This window comes from Uranotaenia lowii, chromosome 3 (genome assembly GCF_029784155.1).
Source record: "Uranotaenia lowii strain MFRU-FL chromosome 3, ASM2978415v1, whole genome shotgun sequence".
NCBI lineage: Eukaryota > Metazoa > Arthropoda > Insecta > Diptera > Culicidae > Uranotaenia > Uranotaenia lowii.
The window spans coordinates 29,836,995-29,855,330 of NC_073693.1; the positions used below are offsets into that span (position 1 = coordinate 29,836,995).

Consider the following 18,336-nt stretch of genomic DNA (forward strand, 5'->3'; position numbering starts at 1 on the left):
AAAACGGTAGTTCGAGACTACACCCGCATTGGGAGCTTGAATTTCGTTCATTTCGGTCTGTTAGCAAAATTTTCTCCCCCGACTTCCGCGATCTGAGTTCGCCAATTTGACTTCCAAGAATTTTTCTTTTGTCATCTGAAAACGGAAATAGGTACTCGAGGTATTTGCGAGGAATAAACGTTCAAAATACCGGAACCTTCAAGCTGGGGTAACTGCAGTCTAGCAGCAGCAAACTTAGACCGCCCAGAATCAGCCGGTATTGCAGTTATCATCAGAGCCAGAGGCGAATCTACCAAGCAAAATAAATCTGAAATCTTCACAATTCAACATAATATATAAATTCATGCTAAAATTTTCATATTATTTAAAAGATAATGATCAACTAAAGTAAATTTCATTTCAATTTTCGAAGTCAAACGAAAACAAATACCAGCTGTAATGGATTTTTGACAGCTTGATGTTTTCTGTTGACACTGCCGATTTCACGTACACCAACAAAGGTGGGTGCAAAACTCGATTCATGCTCGTTTTCAGCGTGGATGGTGCAACACTTTCGGGTGGTGAAAACAAATACGGTATAAAGCTAATTAGTGCACAGTGGTTTTGTAGAAGTCAAATACTTACCCTAAATTTACATGCTAAGGTAGGCCTGAAATAAAATTTGAATAGCGTAACGTAGATTCTAACTCCTAAACTATTTAATCCAGGCATTAGCGAGTACTTATAGTACTGAAGGATGCGAAGTGAAACTGCGCAGGGAAATTGAACCCAGGTATGCTTGTACTTAGACATGACAATGATGGTTCCTAATGTGCAACCGTTTAATTTAGGTTACAATACCACGAAGCAAAGCGATTTTGATTCCGGATCCCCAGATTGAACCAAACACGAACAAAGGTGAGAAATTCATAGAGAAAGTTGAGTTATATCTCTAATCAAAGTCTACTTAAGGTGTAGGGACCAGTGATGGTAAATTTCGCCCGTCACGCTTGACCCGACTAGTTTTGTTTCATCAAACGACTGGCACTGTTCTCAATTGACGGAGCCTCACTACTCGCATGCATTGTTGCCACATGTACAGATTTATCTAGACAGGTACAGATTTTTGAGCTCATTTTTGGAACAGAATCTGTACGTACAGATGACAGATTTTCAAAATTTGGTACAGATTTGTACAGATTTTTGGATTTTTTGACTTTCATCCAGTTTTTTGAAAACTTTATAGAAAATAAGTCAAAAGTTAGCCATTATTATTCCTTACTGGGAAGTACACGATGGAACAATAAGATTTCCAAATTTGCTACAAATAATTAAATATCTGATTATAATCCTCAACTCGTCAGCAGTGGTTGAGCGCATTTTCTCGTAAGTAAATGCCAATAAAACCAAAGTTCGTAATCGTCTGAGTGTTGACACATTGGACGCTATCTTCAAAACAAAAAGTTATTTAAGATTAAACGGCGGATCGAAAAATGTCGTATTAAATATTACGCTCTAAAATTGTTTCAATAAAACTATGTATAAACATCATGAACATTAGAAAGTGTTTGTTATGAAAAATATTTTTTTATGTCAGTTTTTTAAAAAGAGAAAATAAAATTGATCAAGTGAGTTTCACAACAAGTGTTCAACTAAAAAACCGTACTTAGTGAAATAAAGTATTTATTTTTTTAAAGATTAAAAATAAGGAAACAAAATCTTCACATATCAACATATTTAATGCAGAACTTGTTTTTCTTTGGTACAGATTTTGGTACAGATTTTTGAGTTTTCGGTACAGATGAAAAAGATTTTTTCGATGAGCGGTACAGATTTGGATGTGGTAACACTGCTCGCATGACGGATAAAGCACGACAACAATCAACATTTCTCCATCATCGACTGGCGAAGCTCCTACACATGGTCAAAATTTCTCCTGAGAGTGACTGGCAAATCTCTTCACACTTCGATCGGCTGCTGACGACAGGTACAACTAATTGAACGACTTGCTGGCAGAGAGCAACAATAGCAATAAAAAACTGAAAACGAGCTTGCTGGCAGGAGCAACAATAATAATAAATGCTTTTCTTGTTCCTTTTCGGTTGTCTTCGGCTTGCTGGCAGGAGCAACAATAATAATAAATGCGTTCCTTTTTCGTCATCGGTCGGTTGAATGCGATTGCTTGACTAGGTTATTATTTGAGCTTCAAATTAATGGGGAATGAATGACTGGCAAACGAAGTGACTGGTCGTTAAGGAACAGTCAATTGAGTTTGACGGACCAAGAGGCTTCACAGTCACAGCTTCACGCCTCATGACGATGACTTTTGCCAAGCCTGGAGGGACTAGTGGGAGCGAAGAGCTGGAATCGAGGCAGAAGAATACGGTAGAAGTTCACTAAACGTAAGCAAACGAATTATAAGTTAGAATTTCCCTATTATAATTGTAATTCATATCGTAGGAATTTAAAACGTGTCCCGGTAGAGCTTCGTACGAATAAAGGGAACGTTACGAATTTGGAAATTGAGCTGTATTGTTACCGCAATCCGGAAGTAACAATTTTACAAAACTATTAATTTGGTAGAAATCGGTTGAAAAACAAGAGAGTTTTAGCTAATGCAGTGTAAGCCGTCATTTGACCGCTTGCGGTATGAATAGGTATACCACATGCGTTATTCGGAAACCACAACACTTAGAAAAATTATAAAAATGCAAAAATCTTGCTTTTTAAAAATAAAAATAGTCCTGTCGACAAATTTGCGAAAAAAAATAATATTAGGTATAATCAATTTAAAATTCAAAAACCGTCATTTGAACGCCTCCGGTACGTTTAGTGTTGAAAATATTGATAGTTTTTTTCCACAAAAAAGTCACCTGAGGCTTCGTTTATTTTTATTTAATGCTCAGTGAAATTTTTGATTAATTTCATTGGTTATTTCAATTTTAAAAACAAATAAAATTCTAGGTTTTTTTTTTAATTTAATAACTTTTTTAACCTGCATTATAGGATCCAAAAAACGATCGATGAGTCAAAATAAACGCTTTAACTGACTTCAAACCTAAAAAAATATTTTTGGTCAACTTTTTCTTCTACGTACTTTTGTGTGCATCGTTAGTATCTCAGGATAAGCTAAATCTGGCATTTCATTGCAATCGTCGTATGAAAATTTTGCTCTCATGTTTGCTGTGTATCACCTTTTAAGTCAACCCAATTTTTAACAATTTTTCACCCTAACACGTGATAACAAAACTTGATTTTCTTCAACCATATCAGTCTGCTAGACATAAGCCGTCCAATATGATTGTATACCGATTAGCATAAAGTCATTTGGCATAAAGCCGTTTGGCATAACGCTGTTTGGCATAAAAGTCGTTTGGCATAAAGCCGTTTGGCATAATGGCCGTTTGGCATAATGGTCGTTTGGCATAATGGTCATTTGGCATAATGGTCGTTTGGCATAATGGCCGTTTGGCATAAAATGATGGATAAAAATTTCGAGGAAGCCTACTCACGCTTCGCGTTCGAACTAAAATAAATTATGGTCCTTACGCTTCGCGTTGCGGACCGGGCTAGGGGATTGTCCCTAGTTTTGGGTAAACCTAGAAACACGGGGCCTTCCAGTCTCGTTTGAACTACGGTACGTTGCACATCGTGTGTGTGAGCTGAATCGAAATCTAATTTATTTTTCTTCTCTCCTTCCACACGCTATTGTCGAGCGGTGCAATGACCCACAACGATACACCAAGGTCATCGAAAAATGAAGTTCGAGTGCGGAAATATCACGAAAATTATGCTGGGCCATATCTCGTTATGGCTGAAACAAATGTCGGAAATATATCTGCTGCGAAGATTGCTAAAAGTCTGGTGAAGAAATTTGGTGACGATTTTATACGTGCTATGCCGGTTTCTAAAACCAAAATGAAAATTTTGATGCGATCGAGGGATGCTGCTAATGAAATAGCAGGCATCGGTACCTCAAATGAAGTGCGTTTTTTTATCCCCCAACGGCTGGTGGAGTGCCTTGGGGTAGCCTATATTGAGCCGGATATTTGTGATGAAGAATTGAAGTTTGCTAATGCGTACGATAAACGCAAGTCGAATCAAGTTGATAACCCGGAGATAGTTCATGCTCGTCGTGTGCTTAGAAAATTAGCTGATGATAAAGAGGAAGCCCTGTTTACGGTGATTTTTACTTTCGCTGGGCAGAGTTTACCTACTCACATCGAGTTGAATAGAGTGCTTTATTCTGTTAAGCAGTACATTTATCCTGTCCGCCAGTGTGGTAACTGCTGGCGCTTGGGACATGATAAAAAAGGATGCAAGAGTGCTAAACGCTGTAACCAATGCTTGGAGCAAGTGGGCGGCGAAGATCATGCATGTGAAAATAGTGAGCCCCAGTGCGTTAACTGTTTGGGCTCCCATCGGGCCAATGATCACAAGCTTTGTCCGAAAATAATTCAAAAAAAGAAAACCGATAAAGAGCGGCGCGACACTTTTTCACAAGGACGTGTCGATTGGTTTTGTGGAACAACTTCAAATGAATCATCAAACTCACTAACTATCATCTCCCAACCAACAACAAAATCCACCGTGGCAGTTGCTTGCCAAACAAGTAATGTTGACAAGAATGGGTCTAATCCTTCCAGCAAACGTCGTCATAATGTCGATTCGGACGATGAGCTTCCCCAACTTGAAGTTAACATTTCTGACGGGGTTTGCGATTCGATCCGATCGACGATTGAATCTACTGAGGTCATCGATATCGTTGCAGAGGCTCTGGAAGTTCCTGAGGAAGATGTTGAAACTCGACAAAAAATTCAACAAATGGTTTTGGAGAGAATTTCGGATGTTGTAAGTGATAAAATGAAAGGATATTTTGCTAATCTCAGATTATGAAAAACACCACACCGAGCACTTTAACAGCCACCGTTCCTCTGCAATGTCTACAATGGAATTGTAGAGGGATAAATAGTAAACGCTCATCTTTAATCCAGCTCATAAATACACACAATATCAATATTTCGCTTTTGAGTGAAACACATCTCGACAATCACACAAACTTTAGTCTACCGCAGCACACCATTTTTCGTAAAGATCACAGACGAAACTCGATGGGCGTAGCCATCGCGATTCGTTCAGAACTGAATCCCGTAGCATTTCCTATTGCACTGTCAGCGGATATTCAAGCCGTTGCCTGCCAGATCAAATACATCTCCGGGTTGATCACTATTGTATCTGTGTACATACACCCGCAAGCCAACATATCGCAGACTCAGTTTGATAATTTTTTATCAACCGTTCCGAAACCGTGCATCATTGGAGGAGACTTTAACGCAAAACATCACCTATGGGGAAGCGATCATGGAAACACACGTGGAGACCGTCTTCATCAAGCCATCGAAACATCTCATCTCGTCATTCTCAACAATGGTCAGCCAACTAGGTTTGATGTAAACCGGTCGTGGGGCGCAATTGATATCACGCTGGTTTCTTCGAGCCTTAGTTTGTGCTTCGACTGGGAGGTTTTGGATTCACCAAATGGAAGCGATCATTTTCCGATAGTTTTTCATTCGAGTACTACATGCGCGATGAAATTCTACTCTGGAATCAATGTTCGGAAAATCGACTGGGAACGTTTTACCGGAAGCCTCGAGGAATCATTCGTCGAAAATGGAGAACCGGATAGCTTTGATGTCTTCTTTGAGCTGATTTGGCAAGCACTGCGCAGATCCTGTCCATCAGTAAACTCGAACCACACTCGCCGAATACCGCAACCCTATTGGGACGAAGAGCTAACAGAAGCGAAGAAAGCCACCAGAGTTGCTTTCCGCGCTTGGAAACGAGAGCTGTCAACCGAAGCTTACGAAGGGTACGCTAATACAGAACGAAGGTTCAGAAATTTGGTACGCGAGAAGAAGAGGAAAAGTTGGCAACATTTTTGTGATAGTTGTGATAGTTCTACGTCCCTCACAACCTTATGGAGGATGGCTAGAAGATTCAAAGGGCGCGGAGAGCCATCAAAAAACCTTAGAATTTCGGACAATTTGGCCAACGATGTTTTGGACAAGTTGGCTCCCTCATCTGCCAAAAATCCACCCCCGGCTTTTCTACAATGTTCGTGTTGCCCTCAAACTGGTTTACCATTCTCAGTATCGGATATTCAAGCAGTTTTAAAAATCGGTAAAGATTCGGCTCCTGGTTTGGATGGTGTTCCATATTCCGTCATAAATCATCTCCCATGGGCGGCGCTTAGTCAGTTGCGAAAAATCTATTGCCAAATTTTTGCTTCAGGAAGAATTCCGGAAAGCTGGAAAACCTTTAAAATTGTACCGATTCCTAAAAGTGGTCATGATCCGATTTCTCCTTCTGCTGTTCGCCCAATCGCGTTAGCTTCATGTTTTCGCAAAGTGTATGAACTCATAATCAAAGATCGACTAGAACATTTCATCGAAAACAACAACTTATTCCCTTCAGCTATCAACGGTTTTAGGAAAGGACGAGGAACAATGGATGCGTTGTTTCCCCTGATTAATGAAGCTTCTTTAGCTTTGAAAAGAAGAGAGCATGTGGTGATATGTAGCCTCGATATCAAAGCCGCCTACGACAACGTGGAAATTAATGTTCTGGTCCGCGAATTACGCTCATTAACAGTCCCTGAATGCCTAGTAAGAAGTATCTTCCATCTTTTTGAAGAAAGGAATTTGTGCATTTCAAATGGATTAGATTCAATATCTAGGACAACGTGGAAAGGCCTTCCTCAGGGATCTCCACTAAGTCCGTTATGCTTTAATGTTGTGATCAGTGGATTGATCAACAGTGTCCCTCCTGATGTGATAACCGTAAATTACGCCGATGACACAACAATTGCTGTAAGAGGAACCTCGCTGGAGCATAGTTGCGAATCTCTCCAAAGGGCAGTGGATATAGTTGTGGAAAATATTTTCGACCTTGGGTTAGAACTTTCGCCCACGAAATGTAAGTGCCTTCTGATCTCGACACAACAATGCGATAATCCCCCAGAAATAAATATCGGCGGTTGCACTTTGGAATACGTCAGATCCCTGAGGTTACTCGGCATGTACCTCACACGAAATCTGTCGTGGTCGTGTCATATTAGAGAGGTACAAAAACGTACGGCTCCGTATCTTAACTTTCTACGAAGCATATCGGGCCAGTCATGGGGAGCACATCCAGCAGCAATGTTAGCTATTTTCAAGTCATGTGTGAGATCAATATTGGAATACGGTTCCATATTTATGACGGAGTTAACACAAAAAGAAGCCATCGTTTTGGATAGACTACAATGGGCAGGAATTCGAATCTGTTTGGGCTCCACAAAAACCACCCACACAGGTTCACTCGAAGTGATGGCTGGTATTATTCCGCTGCAACAAAGAAGAGAACTTGCTGTCATGCGTTTTGTAAATAAAAGAGCGTCACTTTCTTCTTGGCATGGTCAATACTCCAGACCGATCTTGGAAGGTGGCTTAGTGGCTACGGGAATACACCGCGCCATAAGAATGCTTAACGAATTTATTCCACTTGAACAGCCTCTAAATAATCTCCCATGCTACATGGTCAACCGTGAAGTTGTAAGAACAATAATATCCATTGATCTCACTGTTAAACGGTTATGTTCAGAACACCAGAACTCATCGGCAGCTGATTTGGTTTCAAACTATCTCTTGGAAGTGTATGCCAACGCGAAAATCTTGGCAACTGACGGGTCGAAAGATATACACGGCACAGGTTATGCTGTGGTAAATAGTTTTGGAGCGCCTGCAGAAGGGATCAAACTCGACAGTAAAGCATCAGTTTATATGGCAGAGCTTCTAGCAATCAGGCATGCTGCGAAAATGATCGTAAGCCTTCCTGTTGCTCAGTATATTATTCTAACCGATAGTTTGAGTTGTCTCACGAGCCTTCAAAAAATCAACATCAATCAAAAATATCCCGTTGCTTGGTACGATATAAAAGCTTCCATTCTTGAAGGACAAAGAATGGGGCACGAGATCCATCTGATATGGGTTCCGTCTCACAGAGGTATTCCAATGAACGAGTTGGCAGATCAAGAGGCGAAAAGTGCGTGCATCAATGGTGGTACAGCAGATTATATTTTAACATCATTCGACATCCAGTTTCCGATTCGGCGTACAACAGTGCACAAATGGCAAGCAAAGTGGAATGCAGGAACTAAAGGACGTTTCTGTCACAGCATCATCTCTAACGTTTCGCTCCAACCATGGTTTAGTAGCTTGGATCTCAACCGCAGACAAATTGTAATCCTTTCCAAATTAATATCAAATCATTCACGGCTCCCTGCTCATCTGACTAGAAATGGTATCCTATTGGACGCGACGTGCAGTTGTGGCGAATCCATCGCAGATCCTGATCACATTATCTTCGCATGCAGCAGATTTGAAAATCTTCGTAGACCTATTTGGCGAATTTTAATGAAAAAAGGAATTCCACCCGATATTCATTTGATACTAAAAAAGAAAGACATTGAATTATATAAAACGATAGCTAATTTTGTAATTGAATGTAAAATAGACATGTAAGTAGAAGAGTAATTAACACTTGGCCGGTTATGTTATAGAGGTAAAGCCAATAAAAAAAATTAATAAATAAAAAAAAAAAAAAAAAACACGGGGCTTTCCTAGGGCTTTGAATAAACCTAGAAAGACGTGGCCGTTCTAAAATGATGGATCAAAATTTCGATGAAGCCTCCTCACGCTTCGCGTTCGAACTAAAATGAAGTATGGTCCTTACGCTTCGCGTTGCGGACCGAGCTAGGGGATTGTCCCTAGTTTTGGATAAACCTAGAAACACGGGGCCTTCCTAGGGATTTGATTAAACCTAGAAAATCGGTAAATTGAAAAAAAAACTTATGTATTTTATGTTACCTTATATTTTATGCCAAACGGCCATTATGCTAAACGGACTTTATGCCTAATGACCATTATGCCAAACGTCCATTATGCCAAACGGCCATTATGCCAAACGACTTTTATGCCAAACGACGTTATGCCAAACGGCTTTATGCCAAATGACTTTAGGCCAAACGGCGTAGGACCGTCCAATATATAAAAAAAAAATTTTGTAATCAAAGTATAACTGGTATAACTTTCAAAACTTCTTCCTTGAAATTAAATGAGAAAGTTTGATTATAGTTGAGCAACAAAACAGACCAATAAAATAGGGAGTCAAGGGCTTGAAGCGCCACACAGCGTGTTACGTAAACTCTTCGGATCTATTTTTTAAACACTGTTTCTTGCAGCAGTTTTAGACAGCTCAAGCTGAAATATATTCAACATTTTTATAAACGTATGATCTTTGAAAAATATAGAGAAGGACTTACAAAATTTTAGTATTTCAATAACTCCTGATCCTGATCTCGGTACTAGGTGAACCTTTTTCCCCTTTTTTTTTTTCTTTGTTTTACCCTTTATCAATTCAGGGTATAGATATTGACGAGCCTAATCGTTTTAAAGTAAGGTGTTAGGTAATTTAAGGTGAAATATTGAGGCCACTTACTTTTGATTTATTAACCAATCGTGCACTTAGTCGGTTGAGCACTTGATGTCCTGCACTTGAATGAATAGGTATCTCTCATATCTAAATCAAAGGGGGGCTTTTACAAACTAGGAAACAATTCTAATCCGGCTATAACTTACGATCCTATTTCGAAAGGTTTAGATGGGGAGTTGATCGTCCTAACGATTCCGATTGAGTATCTGAAGTAACCTCAATTTTATCACCACAACTTTGCGGTACACAATCTGTTAGAGCATATAGAATTTCTTAGCGTATGTTTTTCTTTTAATTCAATTTAATGTAATTTAACTTGGGAAACATACCTTCTACTTCTGGATTCCCTATCTAATTCTTATTAAATAACTGGCTTATCGAGCTCACTAACTGACCACGTTTCTGTTTTAATTTCACTTATCTATTATATCCTCTTCGTCGCCTCGTTTAACCGCTACTTGTCAAACGGTGCATTTCCAATCACCCTGTTTGTTTTAATTCTCCTACGACAGAGTTGGGAGATGGCTCACGTAGCTCTGGCCGTGTCAACACAGCGGTCAATCCGAGAACTTTTTCTAAAAATCTGCATGACTTCGCTTTGAAAATGAATAATTTCATAACTAATGACAAACCTCTGCCCACCATAAATCAACTAGGGCTCATAGTCTTGAATGTAGATTGCAAATGAAACCAAAAGCAAGCGAAAAAAATTATCTTGTTCGAGTTATAGAGTTGTGAATTTTACCAGTCATTTTGACTGGTCACGGTCCAAGTGTCCATAGATATTTTTCTCGCTTTGTAGAGATTGAAAACTAATGAAAAGTCATATTATGCGAATTTTTAAAGCAAAGTATTTAAATGATATTCAACAAAGTGTCCATCCAGTCATTTTGACTGGTGCGGTCTTTCTAGTGTACCTAATTACGAAAATCATCATCGCCAATTTATTACGGTGAATTTCATTGTCGATGAAAGTTATTGACTGAAATTTATTTAAAAACTTTTAACCAATTGAACATCTTTGTTGAAAACTTTAAGCATATAGTTCAACTTAAAAAAATCATTGAAAAATCAGCAGTGGATCAATTTTGATAAAATTACGTTCAGTGTGATGCAGAACATGTTGTTCACAAACGATGAGCTTGAGAGACGCACAGCGAGAAAAGTTATCACGTAAATGATTATGGACTGCACTGGTGTCTTCACTTACCCCTCCTTATGGGGTAAATGGGGACGGTAGATTTTCCCTTTAATTTCTCAAGAAATTTTCAACAAATTTGTGTTTTCTTGGTTGAATATGTTACTTTATTGCTCGAACCGTCCAATATTTAAAAAAAAAAGTTCATGGTAGTATAAGTAAGGTATCTTTCAATGATTATTGTGTGTTGTTTATGTTGCAACACACGATATCCGATTTTATCTAAAGTATATACTTACAACGGCAATTTGTTGAGAACTATTTTAGTAATGCAACAAAAGATAATTGATGATTTTTGCGGATATACATATTTTTCTAGGACATGTGAAAGTTGAACTAAAGTGAAATTCGTTTGCACTTGCCCCAGTGTACCTTAACTAGTTATTTATTTGTTCGTTTGATCACGTGCCCTCATCAAGCATATCCCCACTTATTATTTTGAACAATTCAATATCCTTGGAACCGAAATTTGGTTTCCCCTCTTTAAAAAACAAACAAAAAGGAATGTTATTGTTTGAAGACCATGGGGGAAAATCCGATACGATTCAAAGTAGGTACCTAGTTCAATTTCAAATAACTTATTTAACGACGTGTTCGTAAATTGATTTTGTCTATCGAAGTGATTTTTTTATCGATGCTGGCGTTCGTAAATTACAAACAAACGTATGCAAAAGCATTGGAAAGTGATTTGACATCTACCAAACAAAGCGATCGACCCAAAAAAATCAACTTACGAAAGCGCCGTAAAATTTCTTTTTTGTTATCCCAAACGACAATCGTTTTTCTTTGCTTTTTTGGCAGGGACCGGTTAGCCGTTCTGTGATATTCAAGGCGATGAGTTAGGCCTGTTGACGAAAACCTAGCAGAAAGACCACAAATAGAAATATGTAGAAGTAGGTAGTAGCAATAGTATGCAATCGATAGTAACCTTTATGTTAACCCCAGAAGATTCTGATCTCCCAACGTTCCATGCTCCGGGAGGAACTCTTGGATGATCACGCGCTGTTAAAAATGTCGTAAACGTACATACCAGTCAAGAATCGCAATACAGGGACAAATATGATGCGTAAATTGCTCGAATCGTATTTTCGTCTGTTAAATATAGGGAATAAAACAAAACACAGCCACAGTCAAGCCGGATTTCGGCACCACCGCTTGTTTGCTTCGCCCATCCATTATATGCCACCCCAATCGTTGTTGCCCATGGAATTCATAATAAAACTGCTTCCACGGATAAGACCAAAACATTCCGTCGTTCGTCCATGTTCTTGATGTTCTTCTTGTTCGTTGTCACCAACACACACACATATCCTCCGTCCTCCTTCGTTAACTTTGCCCTCCTTCCTCATACTTCTCTTCTTTGGAACAAGTGAAAATTTTCACATCTTTCACAGGGAATTAACCAAATTTTTAAGATCATATTTCGCACCTGAAACAACTAGCGCCTCATTCGGACCACACGTTACAAAGCCCCACACCATCTTGTTAACTGGTTTTCGGTCGATTTATCAACTTTGGAGAGCAGATTTTCCGTAAAAATAAGATTTTCAACAACCGCACTGATGTCACCTCTTTCCACTGAATCAATGGCACACCGAAACACGACCGACACCAGTCTGCACTCCACGCAAGCCGAAACGATTCTGATTCTGATTGGAAATTTTCTCGCGAGCAGCGACGCCTGAACGGCGCCGGTTATATTTTCGTTAGGTTTTGCCTCATCGGCCATTACACACTAAATTTAAAAAGGCATAACACTATGATTTTTTGACTACTCGAACCAAGTAGAAGAATTCCAGAGGGAGACATTCCATATGGAATGATTCGAAAATAATATTAATAGTTAAAAAATTAACAACAGTGACAAAGAATGATAACAAATCCTTGATATACCAACATAAACGAAGTTTTTTTTATCTTTATTCAAACATGTATTAAAAAAAACCATAAGCTAGATTGTTTAATTCAATTGAATTAACTTTAAAAATTAAAAACAAGTGCAAATTGATTTTTCAATGATTTATTATTTCATTTTGTTATCAATTAAGTGAACCATCGATTTATAGTTGTTAGTAACTATGATATTCTGACCTTTACCGGCCGACAGCTTTCTCCAGACTGAGGCAGGCTCCTAACAGTCCTAGCTTTTTATAGCTTTTAATACCCGTCCTTCACTCTTCTGATCGCGTGAGTTTATACTCTTTTTCAGGATGCCACATCCTCCCTTTGCACGAAATTTGATTAATTGAAATGCATTCGTTTTCCAATGGACATTTTCTATTCATTATTTTCCTTTTTCTCCAATTCACAGGTAGACACTTTTGTGCTGTCATATTCATTCACATTTTTTTTTATTATTTCTGGTCATAATTGTTTTTCCTCGTTTCTTAAGAAATAGAATTCTATTTTTAATCTCTTTTTGACGTCTGTATTATATCTCACTTTTTGCCTTATTCATGTCATTCTATTTCTTTTGTTATCATTTTTCTCCTCTCTTTTTTTCATTACAGTCATCTCTTCCTCCTTTTTTTTCTCTTTTTTTTATCTTCCATTCGTTTCTTATTTTTCTACTCGCACAAAAATTTTCATAAATTTTCTATTTATTTGTAGTTGGCGTGACTCTGTTTCTTGTTTTTTTTTATCATCTTATTTGATTTGAAACACTTTTCTCATTTTTTTTAACTCTCACGCCTTTTCAACTCAATTTCAGATCTGTTTCTTTTTCTCATTATCTGATAACACTTTTCTTCTTTGTTTTTAGTTTCTGGCCTTTATCGTTTTTCAAAAATGTACTACCTGAAGTCTGAACACAAGCTTGTTTTTTTTCATTTCTCTGCCTGACCATGAGCTGGAACTCGGATTCAGGATTTCGCAATTTCTTCTAATTTCGATTGCGCCATGGGCCAAAACCCCGACTGCATCAATTCTCAACACTGCCTTGAGCTAAACTCGACTAGTGGTTGCGCCTTGGGCCTACCCCGACTGCAACAGTTTTAGTATAATAGCACTGCCTTGAGCCCAACTCGACTAGTGCTTGAGCCACATGTTGGCCAGTTCATTTCCTTGCTAAAATCTTATTCTCACCATGATTAAGCAGGTAAGCATCATTGTTTCGCCCATTCCACCGCAAGTATTGACGCAACACGTAGCCCACTAAACACATTCGGCTCCGATCCTTTTTCGGAACTGTGGTAAGCCGATCTGACTTCGCCTGTCAATCAGGCAACACTGCGACGCCGATGCGACCGTAGGCGCCGCCACCGCAACCCGACATCGAACCGATTGCGACGAAAACAACAAATCGTACATTTCTCCGTTGGACGTGAAGGTGTGTGACACGCTGGGCGGTTTTCTCCCGAGTTGGTGCTGGACCTAACGAGCACAGGAACCCCATATTCGACGACGGACCATCTCCGGTACTGCAACACTTTTGTTGCTGCATCGCCACCGGCATCGCCAGGCACCTTAACAAAATGTAGCACTGTGACAGACTTGAGCGCATCATCTGCTTGGACACTGCACACTATCTTCGCAACTGGTTTTGGCATTTCCATATTCGGCCACTACCCCTCCCTCGGACAAAAAAAAAACAAACTAAACTCTCTTCGAGGGTAGAGGTTGTACTCCTGGCACGGATCGCCAATATGATATTCTGACCTTTACCGGCCGACAGCTTTCTCCAGACTGAGGCAGGCTCCTAACAGTCCTAGCTTTTTATACACGCTATTTTTTTTAAACTCAAAATTAAGTAGTTTTGGTTCAAAACAGCACTTCGGTGGCATCCCTCAACTTTGAGTTTGACTGGGCAATAGCAAAACTAAGTTCTGATAGGCATACTCAATACTAAGTTCGGCAGCCGAACTCGAATTTATCCTTTTTTTTCGAGGGTAGCTTATTTTCAGGGAATTAAAGGATCCCGCATAATCAATTACAATATATAGAGAATATTCTATATTGTCTCTAAACGTTATCGTTTATTGTAAAGTGAACAGTATATGTACAATAACACAGACCATATTAACAATCTGTATTATGATTATCTGTTAAAGTACCATATGGGGAAAGGGCTGTTAAGCATGTTTACCATTCAAAAAGAGCGATTTTTTCGAACAAATATTTCATGCTACATTATTGGATACGGTTAAAATATCATCCACTTTTGGCGAGCAAAACAATCTACCTGAATGTTCTAGCTACGTTGGAATACAAAATCATAGATTTCATCAACTTCAATGGATATAGTTTGCTTATAGTAGTTTGTAGTAAAAATAACGCTCAATCATACGTTCCGCATATTGTAAAATATTTTTAAAAAGAGCTTCCCTGTACCATAACCAATATAGTTCCAATTCTTTCCCACAAAAAATAAAATAAAATTAAAAAATTTAAATGTTGAGATTTTTATTTTTTATTTCTGATATTATACATGGATTATACAATCTTACCTATTTGTGCAGATCTGCATTGTTCAGCCTTTCAGTAGATTTTTTTTCCGCTCTCCGCTCAGCAGAGATCTTTGTTTCTGTAATTTCATTAGTTTTATTTAATCTCACTAGTTTTTATCGATAATATAATATAGTTTTACTTACTTTTCGCGTTCTGTGTGTTTTTCTCAGCGTGATTCTTTTTTTTCGGAGCCATTTTGAACACAGTTTTCAGTTCCGAACCTGGCGTGGGGTTGCCGACACAAATTTTAACGAAGTGAAGTGAAAATTAGCAGATGCTGAACCCAAGAGCGAAAAAATGCATAAGCTCACAACTACATCTTAAAATAACAATATTAGTTATTATCCGCAAGAGGTGAAATGATAACGACTTGTCTAACTCATACAATGTTGTCAATGTTGTTTTTTTTTTAATTTAATGTCTAATGCTAAGAAAATATAAGGAAACTTTGTCGTACACTGTTAGAGTCCTGGATAAGGTCCAGAGACAATATTCAAAGGTTGCAAATTTTTATTCTCTTATTATACTATACACAGAAAAAAAATCTGAATCCTTAACAACACTGAAATTGAAAACCTGTATCATTACATGACATGGAATGCGATTTATTGATGTAAATTTACAAATTAAAAAAAGTTGAATCCTTAACAGCACTGAATTCGTATGACACAAATATTACTTGACACGGAACGCGATTATTTGATGTAAATTTACATCATATATGATGTAAATAAAAAGAAGCATCACATACGACGGAATTTTCAGTGCGAATTAAATATTACACGTCTTTAATATTTTACATGTCTTTAAATTTTACACGTCTTTTGAAGTTTACAGACGTGGAATATTCAACTCGCACTGAAAATCCCATCATATGTGATGCTTCGTTTTTGTTACATCATATGTGATGTAATAATATAGAAATTTCTTCAAATTACACGACATGGAATGTGATGAGGACATTGAATTTTCAATTTAATACGATCAGCCAAATTTAAACAAAGTGTCAAGTCAAGGTCGTGCACCAAAAAGTATTTTTTAAGCAGTTTTTCCGCGATTAAAGTTCCCAGAGATCTTCGTGAAGCAGGAAGCGGTTCTTCCTGCTCAAGTTATTCAACTTTGGATCCGGTCTTCGAGAAAAAATAAAAGTGTGAATGTGACTCCTAATATAAAAAATTGTGAGATTAAAAAAATCATTGTCACCAAATGAAATAAATTAAATTAATTATAAAAAGGTTTTATTTTTATTATGACATGAGATAATTACATTATTGAATCAAAAATATCAATAAATAAAACAAAACAGATTCCAATTGGAAGATTTTCTTCCAATATTCTGTGGTTTTATAATTTACATCATTTTTATTTTACATGTTGCCATATTTTACATCTTTTTTTATTTTACACGTTGCAACATTTAACTGGCGTGTAATTTCCAACTAGCACTGAAAAGTCCGGCATATATGATGCTTCTTTTTATTTACATCACATGTGATGTGATTTTAAAGATTTTTTTCGTTGTGTGTACTTACTAAATCATATATCATATTGTCACTGTCACTGATACGATCCTGTCATAATTTATTGAGGTAATAAAATTTTGAACATGTATAATGAAATGATACTTGGAAGATATTTCATACTGGTACTGCTACCAATATATTAAGTTAATAGTTAGTACTATATCCCCAACTGTTTTTAATTATGCGGGATGATTTAAATTTCTTGTACCCGGATGTTGCTGTTCCGGTACATTGCATTGCAATTACAGAGCGGTGGAAAGTTTTGACACTCCCGGTCAAAGAAAACTTCCGGATGTTACTTCCCACGGGAAGTAAACAACATCCGGAAGTTTCCGGACATTCCAAGCCGCTCACCATATGATGACAATGACAGACAGAATTTTACGCTGACACGGTGAACATGCATTCCATTATGAATTTCCTTCATAGTCTTCCGGTAATTGTTCCGGAACGACAAAATTTTGCGACGTGTTCGTTAGTTGCTGCTCCGGTTCGGACTGAACTCGCTAAGTGTTTTCAGTCCATCAAAGAGAGTTCAATTTTTAGTTCATAAGGTCGAACTCAGCTTTGATCCCTCGCCGAAGGAAAAAAAGGGATCAATTTTGAGTTCGCAGTTCGAACTCCGTTTTGGTCCATCGCAAGGAGGAAAAATGGTACTTAACTTTAAGTTCATAGAATCGAACTATGTTTTGAACCCCGGTCATACTTAATTTTGAGTTAAAAAAAAGAGCGTGTAGCTTTTAATACCCGTCCTTCACTCTTCTGATCGCGTGAGTTTATACTCTTTTTCAGGATGCCACAGTAACATTATGAGTTTTAGCTGTATTATTACCCATTCTCAAAATACAGCTTGTGTTTTGATGACCGAATGCTGCTTCCATCGTTTGATTCCATCCAAAAACATCCGTTAACGTTAATTACTCTGGATGTTGATGCAATTCATGCATCACGAATCGCTCGATACTTTCAGGTGTCAAACTCAAGCAAATAGGGTGGTTAAACAAGCGTATGGGATTGGATTTTAAGAGTTTTCCGAAAAAATGTTCCTTCCACGAGATAAGAGAGATCTCCAGGAACGTATAGGCCAACAACAAACTGTGGGCATAAAGGCGTTTACGGTTAGGACCCACGATGAATCGGACCTTTTCGTTCACCAAATTGGTGACAATTATAGTATTTTTGTCGGTTTAAGCTGGCAATGTGTAAATTTAACACAAAATAGGGCAAATCAAACTCAACATACATTATTCGAAAAAATAAGGCAGATTTCGGAAGCGATATGAAACAGAAGTGTTTGTTTATCTCAAATTTTAAGTTGATTGTGACGAGTGTGAAAAAAAGGGGAAACACCCAACCTGTATACATATCTCAGGTGGCGATGAAAATCCCGTGCTAATTAAGTGTTAGGCATTGTAACCATGACAATTCGTGACGTCAGTTGCATTTTCAAACAAACAACCATCATCGCTGTACCAGCGAAAACTATAGAGAAAAAATCATAGCCAACTGCTGTTCACGATTCTCGCCTAGGATACATAAACATATTATAAACATCCTGGTAAGAGTGACGTAGGTTTTGTTTACCTTTGTACTTTTTGAATAACGAGTTCTGTGAATAGTGTGCGTGTTTGCTCGTCACCTTTCTTTGTACCTTATTGG

The 18,336-nt window shown here is 38.0% G+C and overlaps 1 protein-coding gene across 4 annotated transcripts in view; it reads right to left on the bottom strand.

Annotated features, from left to right (window-relative positions):
• Positions 1-12,364, bottom strand: part of LOC129758084 (flotillin-1) — a 44,959-nt gene extending 32,595 nt beyond the window's left edge. For 3 of the 4 annotated variants that reach the window (XM_055755526.1, XM_055755527.1, XM_055755525.1), the window contains exon 1: positions 12,138-12,364. In XM_055755526.1, the coding sequence (XP_055611501.1) occupies positions 12,138-12,189 (52 nt within the window). In that variant the 5' untranslated portion in view covers positions 12,190-12,364. The remainder of the gene's footprint in view (positions 1-12,137) is intronic. The other variant, XM_055755528.1, reaches the window with a different exon arrangement.
• Between the last annotated feature and the right edge of the window lie 5,972 nt (positions 12,365-18,336).